Consider the following 13573-nt stretch of genomic DNA (forward strand, 5'->3'; position numbering starts at 1 on the left):
ATGTTTCATTTGACCAAAGTTCCAGCATCATCTCCTTATCCAACACTAAATATCACTTTCATCCTATCATCCACAGTCCATCACTGCTTCTCTTCAGCCCGCTGGAACCTTGTTTTCTTCTCTTTACTGACTTCTGTTTCTACTCACTTATCTTTAATTTCTTTTGTTTATTTTCCATTTTGAGTTTTCTGTCCTTAACCTTGAACATCGTCCTTGGTCGACCTGTACGTTTCCCTTTTGTTTGCACTTGTTCCAAATTTAAAACAAAGCAGACTGTGGACAACCAACATATTTTGCCACATTCTGAGCAAAATAACCTTCTTGAATGAGCTTCATAATCCTCTCGTGTCCACCGACAGCCAGGTGCAACAGCTCGTTAAGCTCTGCAATCACTCCTTTATCAGTAGACTCATTAGCATGTTTAAACTGACACATGTATTTGTTTTAGCCATGAACTAAAATAGTATTGACACATCTTAATACATCCATAACAGATTAAAGTTCAAAGGTGAACCTTCCATAAATCAATTAAAAAGTTTAACTGGAAGCTAGAATGTTATTCCTCGAACATATCAACAGAATCCAGAACTGTGGCACCTCTGCCTGTTCATCTGTGCTGAAGAACCAAGAAGCCATAAACATAAGAAATCACACTGCTCTTGACAAACAAGAAGCCTTTATTTTTAAGTGGAAAACAAAACCGCTGTTTCATTCATTATGATCCTGATTATGCACAATCAAGTCTTGTAAGTGCACAATTTAAATCTAAGGTAATTTAGACAAGAATATAAGGAGTTAATGATTGATTTCCTGTATACACGCAAGCCTTTGATAAAACTTCAAACCCCCACATGTGATGCGATATCGTCTTGGATTTGGATGAGCAGGTCAAACGAAAAAAGTGAAACACAACCACAACAGGACATGAGAAGAAAGTGTGAAAAAAAGAAAAGGAAAAATCTCCTGCACACTCAGTGACAAGTGACCAAAACGATGCAGAAAGGGGGCATGTTAGTCACACACAAACAGGTCTGCAGTCCTTCCTCGGGTCCCACGTTAGAGCACTATGTAAAGCACATGGAAATGTTTTTTTTGGAAGAAAATTAGTCTGGAGAATTCTGCATAGGCTTTTCTGGAAAGAACCGAGCTTCCCCGTAAAATCGTATGTAAAATCTTCTTCAACAAACAAGCCCAAAAGACCGAGAGTGGGATTATGAGCAGGAAAACGTAGTGTTTCAGGATGGTGGTCATGAAAGCGGCAGTCTGAAGTTGCAAAATAAAAGAATACAGTCGCGGTTTCTGTGGCTGAATATACAATAATTAAATGCATTGTACAGTTGGACAGAAGAAGCTGCTCACACACATGAAAGGAAGAGGTTTTACATTAATTTCTTCTCACTACAGAGTGCAAATCAGATGCTTCACAACAGACCTCTTTCTAATCTGGGAAGAGGACTGGCTCTTCCCATAACCCCCCTCCCCATTGTACATAAACCATTTCCCGTTCAAATAAAATAGACATGAGAAAAATTAATCTAAGTAAATATGGAATGTGAGAAAATTAATCTTTATGATTCAATCTTTTAATATTTTTGACAATAGAAACAAAGTCCTTCATGACAGTTTTTTTTTAAAAAAAAGGGGGAAAAAGTAGAAAAAAAAAGGAAAAACAAGTTTGTCAGTATTATCTCTCACTCCAAACAGAGAGAGCAGAGAGACAATAATGGCCTGGTGAAGGACTGTGGGAGATGGATGGATGCTGGCTCCAGCCTGAATGTGAAGGGTTCTTTACATGCCGTAGCCAAAGCCTGGCTGAGCTGCTGGTTGAGCGTATCCCGCGGGAGCCTGGTAGCCGTAGCCGTAAGCTTGCTGAGGGGCCACAGGTACGCTGGGGCCCGCTGTCAGCATGAGCTGAGGTGTTCCTGCAACACACACAAACACAAAAGCTTGGTAAACCGGCTCCGATGCAAAACTCAAGTTATTTCTCGTTTTCCCCCTTGACAAAACAACTTCGAAACCCTTTTCCCGTCAACAAAGAAGAGGCTTTAAAACGTCTTGACAAGCCCGACCCATTCAATCATATTTAGATTGAATGTATGAAATACTCATCAATCATGTTCCTTCTGTTAGTGATGACATCCTACAGCGACTCACCCCGTTCTTGTGGTTATATAAGTCCTTGCTATTCTCACGTTGAATTACATACCGACATATTTGGAGCTCTATCAGGCTCGAGGACAGCAGGAAAGCCTGGATAACCTTAAGAGCTACGTGAAAAGAAACCTGCTCCTGTTGATACTGATCACAGTAAAGTGGACACTGATGCCACTGTAGGACCGTTACCGTAGACGATGGGTTGCGTCTCCGTTGCCTGCTCCTCTTCTTTTCTTAGGGACTCTGAGGTTTCAAGTTTATCTACCTGCAAAGGTGGAAAATAATCCCAATTAGAACAAAGTCCAAACCTTTTACAAGTAAACATATACATTACAAAAGTCTTAAAAAGAAAAAAGAAAAGAAAAGCGACTGATGTTTAGGTTTTTATCCATCATGACAACCACAAAAAGCAACAAGTCCCGTCGCAGATGGTCTGACCAACACAGAGCCCGAACCCAAACATCATGGAGGCAGTCTGGGTTTTTAGAAACGCACAGAAGCAGCCGAGGACTTGGAGCAGAAGAGCCGTGGCAGTGTCCACGCTTCAAACTAAAAAAATCTACCTGATAAATACATTAACATGCTGCCTCAGCGTCCACGTGCAAGTTAAAGCTGTCATTTGACTGCTTATTGCTTAATAAGCAAAGAACTTCCACTGACTGATGCCCTGTTTGACAGATATAATGAAGGAAAAGATCATTTTTTACTAAAGGTTATCTTAAAGGTATGAATAAATAATAAAGTCAGATGTAATGATCAACATGTACATATCAAGTTCTGAGGGGGAAAGCAGCAGCACTGGGATGCAGATCATTTCTAAAAATAATATGAGCTTGCTGAGCAGTGCACTTCATTTCTTGTTTTCTTAAACATTCATCATTCAGTGTGTCCATGCGCCTTCACAAACACAAACTCTTCAGATGATTTGTCGACTTTCTGTAAACGGAGACGGTCCCATGCTGTGTGCGCGCGCGTGTTTGTGAGACACTGCTGGCCATGAAGCTGCAGCACTGAGATGCAGTGCAGTGACTGAGGAAGTCTTCAGCAGGAAGCCAGGCACAACAAACAGCCTGCTGCTACCATCAACACGACACGTGTTCACATGCATCCTGCAGTAACCAGGTCAGAGACGGACCATCCCTCTCAAGAACATGTAAAGCTTGAAATGGAAGGAAATGCACTTTTTAAGTAGCTTACATATAATCTATAATTGCTGAAAGGTTAAAAAAGTAAAGGATTCACATGCTCATTAATCAAAGTAAAAGGTTTAGCAGTAACGGTTCAAGTTATTGTTTAAAGTGCATTTGCTCCAATAAGTGAATACACAATTTTACTCCCCTATTCTTGCAGACTGCTACAGTTCAAAGGTTTTTATAGCTGCAACACTTCCCAACAACTGAAGTGTGAGCCTAACAGATGTCCACGTGAGAGTGCTGTTTGTGTTACAACTGAAACCATGCACACTCCAGGCTGCAATCTCTCGAGCTAAAAACCAGACCAAAAACAGCTTTGACTTTCACCTGTTCCTTAACTGCTTCAACCTGGAAGAGAAGAGGTGCAGCACAGGAGATCATGATTTAATATTCCCTAATGAGGAAAACTGGCAGAGGTGCAAAGCAATGCTAATAAATATAAAACATCAGACTGAGATTGACATTTTTGAGAGCAGTTATTTCTATTCAAAGGAAAGAAGCATGACCCTATGTGGAATACAAAGAGGATTTAAATCAAGACCAGCATTAAAAGGACGGACGCACCTTTGAGAGGTACTCCCTCATGACCTGAATGAAGTATGGCATAGAAAAGTCCATGATGTTGTGCCTCCAAGCGGTCTCCAGAACCACATCAGGTCGCAGAAGGTCGTAGCAGGTGAACAGGCAGGCGGCGAAACACTCCTTGTTGTTCTCCTGTAGGAACCAGGACAGCAGCTCCTCTGCCAGCTCCGTGTCTTTGGACTCTGATGCATACTGCATGGCATCCTGCCGGGGTGAAACAGCACAGACGGGCTCAAAAACAAACAAATACACAGCGTCTGGTCTTTCACACCCCTCCCCTTCAACCCTGTCAAGTAATTCCTCATCTATTTCCAACAGAAAGGAGGAGTCAAATATTAGTGGAAATAGAAAAAGCACCTTATAAAGCCGGTCCTTCTTGCAGAGCTCCACACTCTGTTTCCAGCGGTTGTTGCCTTTGAAGAGGTAGGCAGCGATTCTTCTGAACTCAATCAGCTCATGTTTCTCCAAGCGTTGGGCCAGAGAGATGTTGTCAAAGTTGTCGTAGGCATCTATCGATGTCCTCAGTGCCTGAGAAGAGACATAAAAAAAATCAAATCAAAGATCAGTGAATTTCCTAAATAAACAGCAACAAGAAACCACACAGTGACGTTGAAGACGCTCACCTGATAGTCCTCTTCTGTGATGAAGAGGTTGTTAAGTGCTTCGTTGACTGATTTGTTGTTGTGGTTCTGTACTGATCGTAAGTAAGGTTTGACCAGAGGCAGCTGTTTCACCTGTTAACAGACATGTCCAGTGATTATCTCAGTTTAAACCTCACAGAACATGTTCATGTCGCTCCTTCTTCATCAGTGTGAGAACAATTTAAGTGTACCTTGCTGAAGAAGTTGACAGCGCGTGAGTGGTCCAGTCGAGGGGAGAGTACTATGAGCAAATCATTCAGTAACAAAGGCTTGAACTCCAGATAGAACTGGATGGCTTTGTAGTACAACTCCACGTTAGCCACCTACACACAGTGAGGGAAGGTTGTCATTACTACAGGATTAATTAAATACCATTTAAAAAGAAATTCCACTGGCTAAAGAGATGCAGTTAAATTATAAGCATGGCAATCATAATTCTGCTGGAATGTTGCCAAAACACAAGATTCCTTTATTCAGTAACAGTTAGTTAAGATATGTACTTTGGTGATGATGTCTTTGAACTGGCCCTCCTTCCAGGCGTCTGTTGGGTGATTCATCATGGTGATGATGGCATTGTCGAACTCCTCGTACTTGTCGTACAGGAAGACCAGCTCGGCCCACAGGTGAGCCTGCTCCGCTGCTCTCAGGACCTTTGGGATGTTAACTCTGGACCAGAAGAGCTCCAGATGCTCCCTCATCTTCTGAGGCTTGAACTTGGAGTACAGGATGGCGAGCTCTGTGAACATCCCCATGTGAGCACGCTCCAGGCCCAGGGCGGCCTCCAGCATGGTGATCAACTCCTCAAAGTAGCCGCGGTCCTAAGACAGAAGGATGATGATGGCATATTGTAAAAAGGCTAAATTATATATAGAAAATATATATTTTTTTTATCTTTTAAATAATTGAATACAGTTCTCTTACCTGGTAATAGTTGATGAGTTCCTCCAGCTCGTCAGCGTGCACCACGATGTGGAGGCCGCACATCTGTGCCAGCCTGAACTCTTGTCCATCCACACAGGCGAAGCACACCTCCTTCCAGGTGCGGGTGCTGTTAGCCTTACGGGCACCATCCACAGCAGCCTGATACTCTCCCAGATGCACCAGAGTTGAAGCCAGGCGACCAAAGTTGGAGACGTTGTTGTACAGCAGTTTAGCGGCATCATACATTTTCTCATCATAGCAGCGGTCACCGACCTAAAAAAAAAGTGTCAACACAATAAAAATAAAGTGCTTCCATTTTGATCCGACAGATTAATTAGACAAAGGTCGTATCCGAGGGAGACCAACCTGTTGGATATGAGCATTGTTGGGTCCATTGATGAACTCCTCAAGTTCAGCCAGGCGATTGGTTTTGGCCAAGGCAAAGATCAGCTCCGTCTCCACATAGGATTCACGGGCCTTCTTACGAGCCATCTGAAGGAATTTGACCAAGTCCTCCCAGTTACCTGAAACATATTTACAATAGTGAGTTTAGTTTTAACATGAAGCCATTCGTTTTCCTGGTAGATGAGGAACACTGCTTCAACTCCATTTTATGCTGACAGTGCCGTGTTGAGTGGCGCTGGCTTTGAAAAGCCTTCTTACCACTCTTATCTGCAGCCTGCACCACCTCCATGTATGCAGAGGGGTCATCAGCTTTGATGTACGAGTCAATGGCCTCCTTAACCAGTTCCTTCTGTAGCTGAGCCTTGGCAAGCTGGCTCCACACAGCTGGCTCATTGCAGCGTTCAGCAAACTCGTAGGCCCGGTCTAGGTTGCCAATATGTTCGATCAGCACCTAAGGAAAAAATAACAAAAAAACAGTAAGACATTGATCAAATCTTTTTCAGTCACTGAAGGATGTGTCTAAATGTGGAAAAAAGTGATGACAAACCTGCACAGCAGAGGTGTTGACATCAAACTTCTTAAAGATGGCAAAGGCCTCCTCGAAAAGCTCATTGCTGATGGCGATGTTTGCGATATCAGGAGCATCATAGTTGTCTAGCCTGCTGATGTACTCCATCACACGGGTACGGTCAGCTTTGATTGCTGTCAGGATCAGCAGGTTCTGCAGATTTCTAAGGCAAAAAGAAAACGACATCCTGAGCACACTCACTCTCCAGCTGCCTATGCAATATCAGAGTGACTCTGGGATCAAATGCAAGCCCAGCATGTTGAAGCTAAAGACCTGTGTTCACTGAAGACAGAGTTGTCCAAAACAATCTTCTCCAACAGTTCAATGAGCTCATTGGGTAAGTCGGCGGTCATGAAAGCTTTGACGGTGACTGATACCTCCTCTGGGTCCTGGGTCTCTGACAGAGCGGTTTGCACGACCTGAAACCACAAAGAGAAGAACTGAAGCTTAGAGCGACACCCGGCAAGGGTCCTGATTGAGATTAAACGTCACTCGCGTGGACCATACCTGATCAATGAGCGGCCGTCTGAAGGGGTTGCTCTCGAACAGCACGCTGGCCCAGAGCTCGGGGTCTTTGCGTCGGACGAGGTAGCGAGACAAGCTCTTGAAGAGTGAGTTCTCATTGCAAACCTGATGTGACAAGGACAAAATTAAAAATGCTATCTGCTATGGAGAGAGCAGTGGGACACAGCAAAAAGAGTAGGTGGACTAAAACAATAAGTCTGAGAAGGAAGTAAAGATGTATCCTCACATTGATTAGCTCCTGGTCACACTGTCCTCGCTCATAAGCCACACAGGCCAGATGAGGGTCTCTCTTCTCGCAGTACTTTCCCACCACGCGGCTGTCATAGTAAGGGTTTTCCCGCAGGAAGCGTTCAGGGTTGTTATTGCTGTCAATGTAGATTTTTGCAAGGGCATTATGGGTAGCAGGCTCTTCACAGCCTTCGTGGATACGAGACTCCAGCCAGGGCAGCAGCAGCTTCAGCCTGAAAGAAAAGGAATGTCAGGACTCTTGTAGGCTCCAAGAGACAAGGCAAAATCCAATCCTCTGAGTACTAAATGGAGTTCCACACATTTTGGCTTGACGGATAGGTTCAGCTCTTTTCTTTAAAGTCCTTCATTCATTCAAATTACAAGCATAACTGCGTCAATAAAAGTTACACATGAACACTGTGAGAAGATTAATAAATCCATGCTTTTAAGACAATTTACAGTTAAATTTCTGTTAAGAGTGAATATATTGAAACACATCACCTGTTCCTCTTTTCCACCTCAGCGACCAGTTCGTCAGTGGAGAACTGTCCCCTGACAACTAAGATAAGGCTCTTGATTACGTCCTCAGAGCAGTCCACATCCAACAGACCACCAACTACAACAGGCAGACGGCTGGGATTCACCTAAAACAAAAGCGCACAGTGAATCTCACACTTTTAAAGCAAGTGTACAGTGGCGGAGTAGTTAAAGAGTAGTGTTAGGAGAGGGATAAATCAAATCTTAGCTGCATCGTGACGGGAACGAGGAATATTCAAATTTGATTCACAAATGTCAAATATTGGCTTTCTATATGTCAGCTGATCAGGTAATAATGATGGGACACAGAAGGAAGAACTTGGAAAAGCAGAAAACTTTCAGTGTGCACAAGTTAGAATCTGATCAGCAGCCTCCAACTGGGAAGGACAAAAACATCCAGGTGTAGTTCCTGCCAACCAGAAGGCCACTGAGTCGGTGATATTGACAATAATTTGGAACTGTGTTCAGTCTGAGAACCACAGCTTTTGTACAATGTTGTACATTTTGGAGAACATCCCATCTCGAAGATATCTTATTGACACAGATATCTCCACACTTTACGAGACCAAAACTGACGTAATGGAATCACTTAAGATAGCAGCTGTAACACGACTGGCAAAAACATCTTATGCAAACATAACTGAGCATTTTTATCACAGATGATTGGCAGATAGCAATCGTGAAACAATAAATGAGGGATTTTAATGCTGATTGCACACAACAAGAGAATATTTTTTAGAATTCTGTAATATTCAATAAATATAGTTAGGGATTGTTACATATACTTGGCTTTGAAAGTACCAAGTAGTCCACACAGTGAGAAAAAAAAAACAGAAGCCCCGTAAAGGAAAAAAAACAATTTTTTTTATAAAGGTTTTGCATCCCTCTGAATAGTAGTTAGACTGTGAGGTGCCTTGAGATTCCAACCCCTAAAACTAATCTGAATGTCTCTGCCATCAACACTTACCTTCTGAACGTAAATCTCAATGTACTTCTGCAGGTTGTTACGGTACAGGTAGAGGACCAGGTCGTGGACAAAGTCAAAGCGGTCACAGACAATGATGAGTGGCAGCTGGTCGGTGAGTTTGGCTTCCTGTGTCACACAGAGTGAGGAAGAAAAAGATGAAAGAAAATTATTGTAACCTGCAGGGAACCCTCCACACAAGCCCAGTGTCCTCAAATCTGACACAGCAGGGTTGATCTTCTATGACTTGTTAGAAGAAGAAGAAATTTCCAGAAACATTAGACCAAGTGACACCTGAGAGGTTCTGCAACTACTACACAACTGATGGGCTGAAGGATGGGTGTGTAGAACACAACTGGGACAAAACCAGTTCATAAAATTCTTCTAACACAACATTAGGCAGACAGCTGCCTGTTGTCAGGTCGAAGCAGAGATGACCACTACTCCCATGATGCACTGCTGCCCTCTACAGGATTAACAAACTGGGAATGTGTTCTATTACGCAGGAACATGCTGAGCTGACTACAACCTTATATTAAAGAACTAAACACTACACACACAGACAAGTATTGATTCTTTATTTAAAATACAGGAACCTGACTTGTTAACCTATATCTGTAATTACACACAAGAAGGCATAGAATGTATTACTAGGACCAAGGGTGTAAGGATTGGTGTATAAATATACTTCTATATATTTCAATCCCATGTTTCAAGTTAAGGTGTATGGGGGGAAATGGAAGGTCCTGCACTTTGGGGGAAAAATAAATTTACCTGATACATGTCCTGCCATTGCAAAAATATAAAAATAAGATGAAATAAAATAGACAGTTGCTATCAGGATCGTTCCTTGAACATTTATAACTAACACAGACATCCTTGCTGGGGTCAGTTAATGGTATTAATCATTTTATTATCTGAACAAATGAGTCAAAATGTATGAGATTATGTGGCAGGAAATGAAGATGACAAAACTGCATCACAAAGAAGTCTAATCCTTAGACCAAGATTACAGAAAACTCTGAAAAACTGATTTACAACTAGATGTGACAATATAGAAAAAATGATTTAGTGTAAAAAGGCCTGAGAGACCACATATAAATAATAAAATAAAAGATGAAAAGAACTGTTGAGTGTCTGTTTCAACATTTCCCGTCCCTGTGGCTTTACCTTGAGGAAGTTCTTGACACGTTCAGGGTCGTAGCAGTTGCTTTCTCTACAGATTCTCTCCACCTCTTTGATTTGGCCTGTCTTGCACGCAGCCTGAATGTATTTGAAGTGAACCTCAGGATCCTGACTGAAGTTTACGATTGAGCCCAGGAAGTAGAACAAACCTGAAGGAAACAAAAACAAGTTTTCTCTGTCTCTCTCAGTCTAATGACCACATTGTGGATCCAATAATACATCCTGAAAAGATCAGACTGCCATTAAAGTATTGCTCCACGTTGTATTTTTCGAGGATCTAACTTTTCCGCGCCATTATTCTAATAAAAAAAAAAAAAAGAATCCAAAAAAAAAAAAAAAAGGGCTGCTTTAGTTCAACTCCAGGCACAAACTACTGCCTGTGCTCTGGCCTAATTGTCTGATTGATAGTTGAGATATCTCTGAGTACATGGGCAGGGCAGCATAAGACTAACTGTGCTACTCTAAAATCTAGACTGAGTACAAAATAATCTTAAATTAACTGTCAACTGCACATTCAGTTGTAATGTCTGCACTGGCCATTGTTTCCCTGCTTCTTATTTCGAGGTGAGCTTGATGTGCGGGATTTTTAGAAGAGTAAATTAAATTCAAGTATATCAACATTTGAGCTGATTGGATGACATTGCTTAAGTCTGCACAGGCAGGATGCCAGTACAGAGGTCTGGTTTCTTACCCTCAAAGCTCTTGAAGGACTCAAAGAGTTCAGTGAGTGACTGGGTCGTGAGCTGTTCATGGTACTTGGAAGCCACCTGGACACAGATCTGCAGGTTCTGGCGGATGTTGGCCGACAACATGGCCCTGAGGCACTCCAGAGAATCTTCAACTGAAAGCGAACCAAAGTAGTTCACCAGCCACTGTGAATGGGGGAGGACACGTGTAAATCATACTTTGTTAAATCTAGAATGACATAATCAGAAATGTTACACTGACAAAAGCAGCTGCTAGTTTTAGGCTGAGCTCACACTTCTGTGTCCTGGACTGGACCAAAGCACAGGTTAGTCCTGGTTTAATTTGCTGTTCACAGTGGCATTTTCTTTAATCAACCAACAGATGCCAGATTTAAAAAAAATCCTCCGGATAAGGTCACACCCTGAATAGAGGACTTATTTGATGTATATTCTGTTGACAGAACCTCCAAAAAAAAAAAAAAAAAAAAAAAAAAGCATTGTGTCAGGACAGATACACTCTTTGGATTCAAGTACACGATACACAAACCAGCGGCCATGTTGCAAAGAGCTTTTGAAATATTAAATTGAAACTGTGTTATGACGAGCAACAAAGCTCCGTGGTCGTTAGAGAAATGAGGTAGACCTGAAATAAAGGCTCAAGTCCTGTTTGTTCAAATGTCTTTGGTTTGTACTGCATGTAGATTTCAATGGTACCACACCAGAGTTTGTCTGTAAGCAGACCGAGACCCACATTTTCAAGAGGTCTCAGTCCGCAGGCATCTTCAACTAACAGAGATCCACACCAGAGTTGATTTTAATCAAACCAAATATCTTAAGTGTGAGCACATCCTGAATTTACTTTCACACAATAAGTAAGTGAAGGCTACCTCAGGGTTAAGCAGGTGCGTGTGCACCACAGCGCGCTTGATGTCATACAGGTCTGTGTAGTGCTCCAGTGCTCTTTGCAGGAGTCCAGCCTTCTCACACAGCTGGGCGATGTGAGCGCGATCGTAGTTGGTGAACATTTGGTTTCCAAGGATAGCATCAGCGACCTATATCCAGAACAAGAAACATGAAAAAGAAAAGTTAGGGGGGAAAAAAATGTGTTTAATGAACTGAACTCCATTTAGCAGAATCAGAAGACTGGTCCACCTGTGGAGCATGCATGAGGTTCATCTCCAACAGGCGAGTCTGCAGCGGCCCCTCTGAGGGTCTGTTGTTCTTTAGAGCATCAAGGAGGAAAGAGGTGCACTGCTGGATCAGGTTGTACTCCATGAATACATCCACAATCTAAGAGGACAAAGAAACACACTGGTGAGAGATTGAATGTATATGTGTAGCTGTCAAAAGTCACAAGACTATTACTATTACTACTACTACTACTACTATTACAAGACTATTACCCGGCGAAGACTTTGTATCAAACAAGATACTACTCATGTGTTAGCATTACTCAACACCTCTGTATATAAATCCAACATTCCTGCCACAGTCTAACAGTTTAAAATGTGACAGATGTGAGCAAACCCTCATGCAATATGTGAAATACTTCCAAATTATGTCATCTTTCAAAAAAAATAATGGATACAAATCAGGCAACATACTTGGTCGGGTCATAGGTTTAACATTTCTTCTTTTATAAAACTCATGCAACAACTCAACAAACTAAGCAAACCACATAATCTCCATGAGGTAACGCCAAAAAACAACTAAAGGACTGTATCCATGTCAACGACAATAGTGAAGTTACTACAAGAAATTAGAGTAGCTGCACCCGTCCAACTACTGAAACTCTGATGAAAGGTACTCTGGCCTTTTTTTTCTAGTTAGTCACAGATCTTTCTGTATCCTTTTCCAATATTTGTGTAGACTCAATGGTATTTTTTTTCCAATTCATTTCTAATATCTCTGGCAGCTCTTCCATATAAAGCTTGGTGTAAATTCTCTTATCAACTTAGAAATATTGCAAATATTGAGAGGTAAAATAATTTAGAGTTGACATTTAAATGCAGGGTTATATTTACTTCAGTTGCATGCTGTACAGTGTAAGGCCGGCGGAATAAAACTTATTTTGTGCTCCGATAAGAGGAGAACTCCTTAGCTGCAATGTGTTATCCTTATCTGCCAGTACAGCACTTTAGGCACCATAGAAAATTCAGTCAGCGGTTGACAAATGCATTTCAGAGATTCTGCAGTAGTAGGAAGTAAAGAAAAACAGGATTTCCTTTATACACCAAGATATTTGAGATTTGCAGTTGTTACCCTGTGGTGAGACACATTTTCTGCCCCACATGAAGAGATATTAAGGGTCTGCTTGTTAATAGCAGACTAGAATCTGAGAAGGTGACTATGTCGATATTCATTATCAAATATCGGGTTGGCCTTTACTTCAAAGACCCCAATCGTGTGTAAAAGAAGAAATAAAAACAATGTCAAAGAGCGAGTACTTTCCCATTTAATTAACAGTAAAAGCATGGGGTGTCTGAGAGTCCTCCTGATTTCCTCTGACCTGTGTGATGTCGGCCAATGGTTCTTCATCCTGGACCAGCATCTGTGCAAATTGCAGACCTTGTTCTGGGTTTATGCGCATCACATTCCTGAGCAGAAAGATCCAGTCTGGAGTGTAGCCCACCTGGAATAAACACAGAACAATACAAGTTACAATTAAGTTTTAAAGACTTTATAAATGACAAATACAGACAACAAAGACCATAAAGAAGTGCTCAGAGGCTGATTATTTCAAATGGAGACAAACAACTTTGTTAATTTAGCATTGTATTGTCAGATTTATTGAAACTAATGAGCAAATATGATCTCGTACCTTCTTGGCATACAGGACAATCTTGGGGAACTGACCAGTCTCTGCAAAGCACTGAATGACCTTGTTGGGAACGTTGGCCCTCAGGTAGACACTAAGAGCCAATGTGGGATCCACTGCCTTCACAAGGTCACCCAGTTCCTCCGAACACTCCAACTGAAATGTG

General features: G+C 41.9%; 1 protein-coding gene across 1 annotated transcript in view; it reads right to left on the reverse strand.

The window, feature by feature from the left end:
* Nucleotides 1-659: 659 nt before the first annotated feature.
* The window catches only part of cltca (clathrin, heavy chain a (Hc)), a 29905-nt gene continuing 16991 nt past the window's right edge, over nucleotides 660-13573 (reverse strand). Inside the window, exons 9-30 of the mRNA XM_072375497.1 lie at nucleotides 13411-13563; nucleotides 13099-13221; nucleotides 11742-11879; nucleotides 11477-11641; nucleotides 10595-10775; nucleotides 9889-10052; nucleotides 8722-8847; nucleotides 7719-7861; nucleotides 7216-7450; nucleotides 6972-7094; nucleotides 6738-6883; nucleotides 6444-6627; nucleotides 6155-6347; nucleotides 5858-6015; nucleotides 5492-5764; nucleotides 5071-5388; nucleotides 4762-4893; nucleotides 4553-4663; nucleotides 4287-4457; nucleotides 3912-4133; nucleotides 2344-2419; nucleotides 660-1922 (exon numbers count right to left, since the gene is read on the reverse strand). Coding sequence (XP_072231598.1) covers nucleotides 1789-1922; nucleotides 2344-2419; nucleotides 3912-4133; nucleotides 4287-4457; nucleotides 4553-4663; nucleotides 4762-4893; nucleotides 5071-5388; nucleotides 5492-5764; nucleotides 5858-6015; nucleotides 6155-6347; nucleotides 6444-6627; nucleotides 6738-6883; nucleotides 6972-7094; nucleotides 7216-7450; nucleotides 7719-7861; nucleotides 8722-8847; nucleotides 9889-10052; nucleotides 10595-10775; nucleotides 11477-11641; nucleotides 11742-11879; nucleotides 13099-13221; nucleotides 13411-13563 — 3669 coding nt within the window. The 3' untranslated portion in view covers nucleotides 660-1788. The remainder of the gene's footprint in view (nucleotides 1923-2343; nucleotides 2420-3911; nucleotides 4134-4286; nucleotides 4458-4552; nucleotides 4664-4761; nucleotides 4894-5070; nucleotides 5389-5491; nucleotides 5765-5857; nucleotides 6016-6154; nucleotides 6348-6443; nucleotides 6628-6737; nucleotides 6884-6971; nucleotides 7095-7215; nucleotides 7451-7718; nucleotides 7862-8721; nucleotides 8848-9888; nucleotides 10053-10594; nucleotides 10776-11476; nucleotides 11642-11741; nucleotides 11880-13098; nucleotides 13222-13410; nucleotides 13564-13573) is intronic.

This window comes from Leuresthes tenuis, unplaced genomic scaffold (assembly GCF_036924035.1).
Source record: "Leuresthes tenuis unplaced genomic scaffold, fLeuTen1.0.hap1 SCAF_21, whole genome shotgun sequence".
Classification (NCBI taxonomy): Eukaryota; Metazoa; Chordata; class Actinopteri; order Atheriniformes; family Atherinopsidae; genus Leuresthes; species Leuresthes tenuis.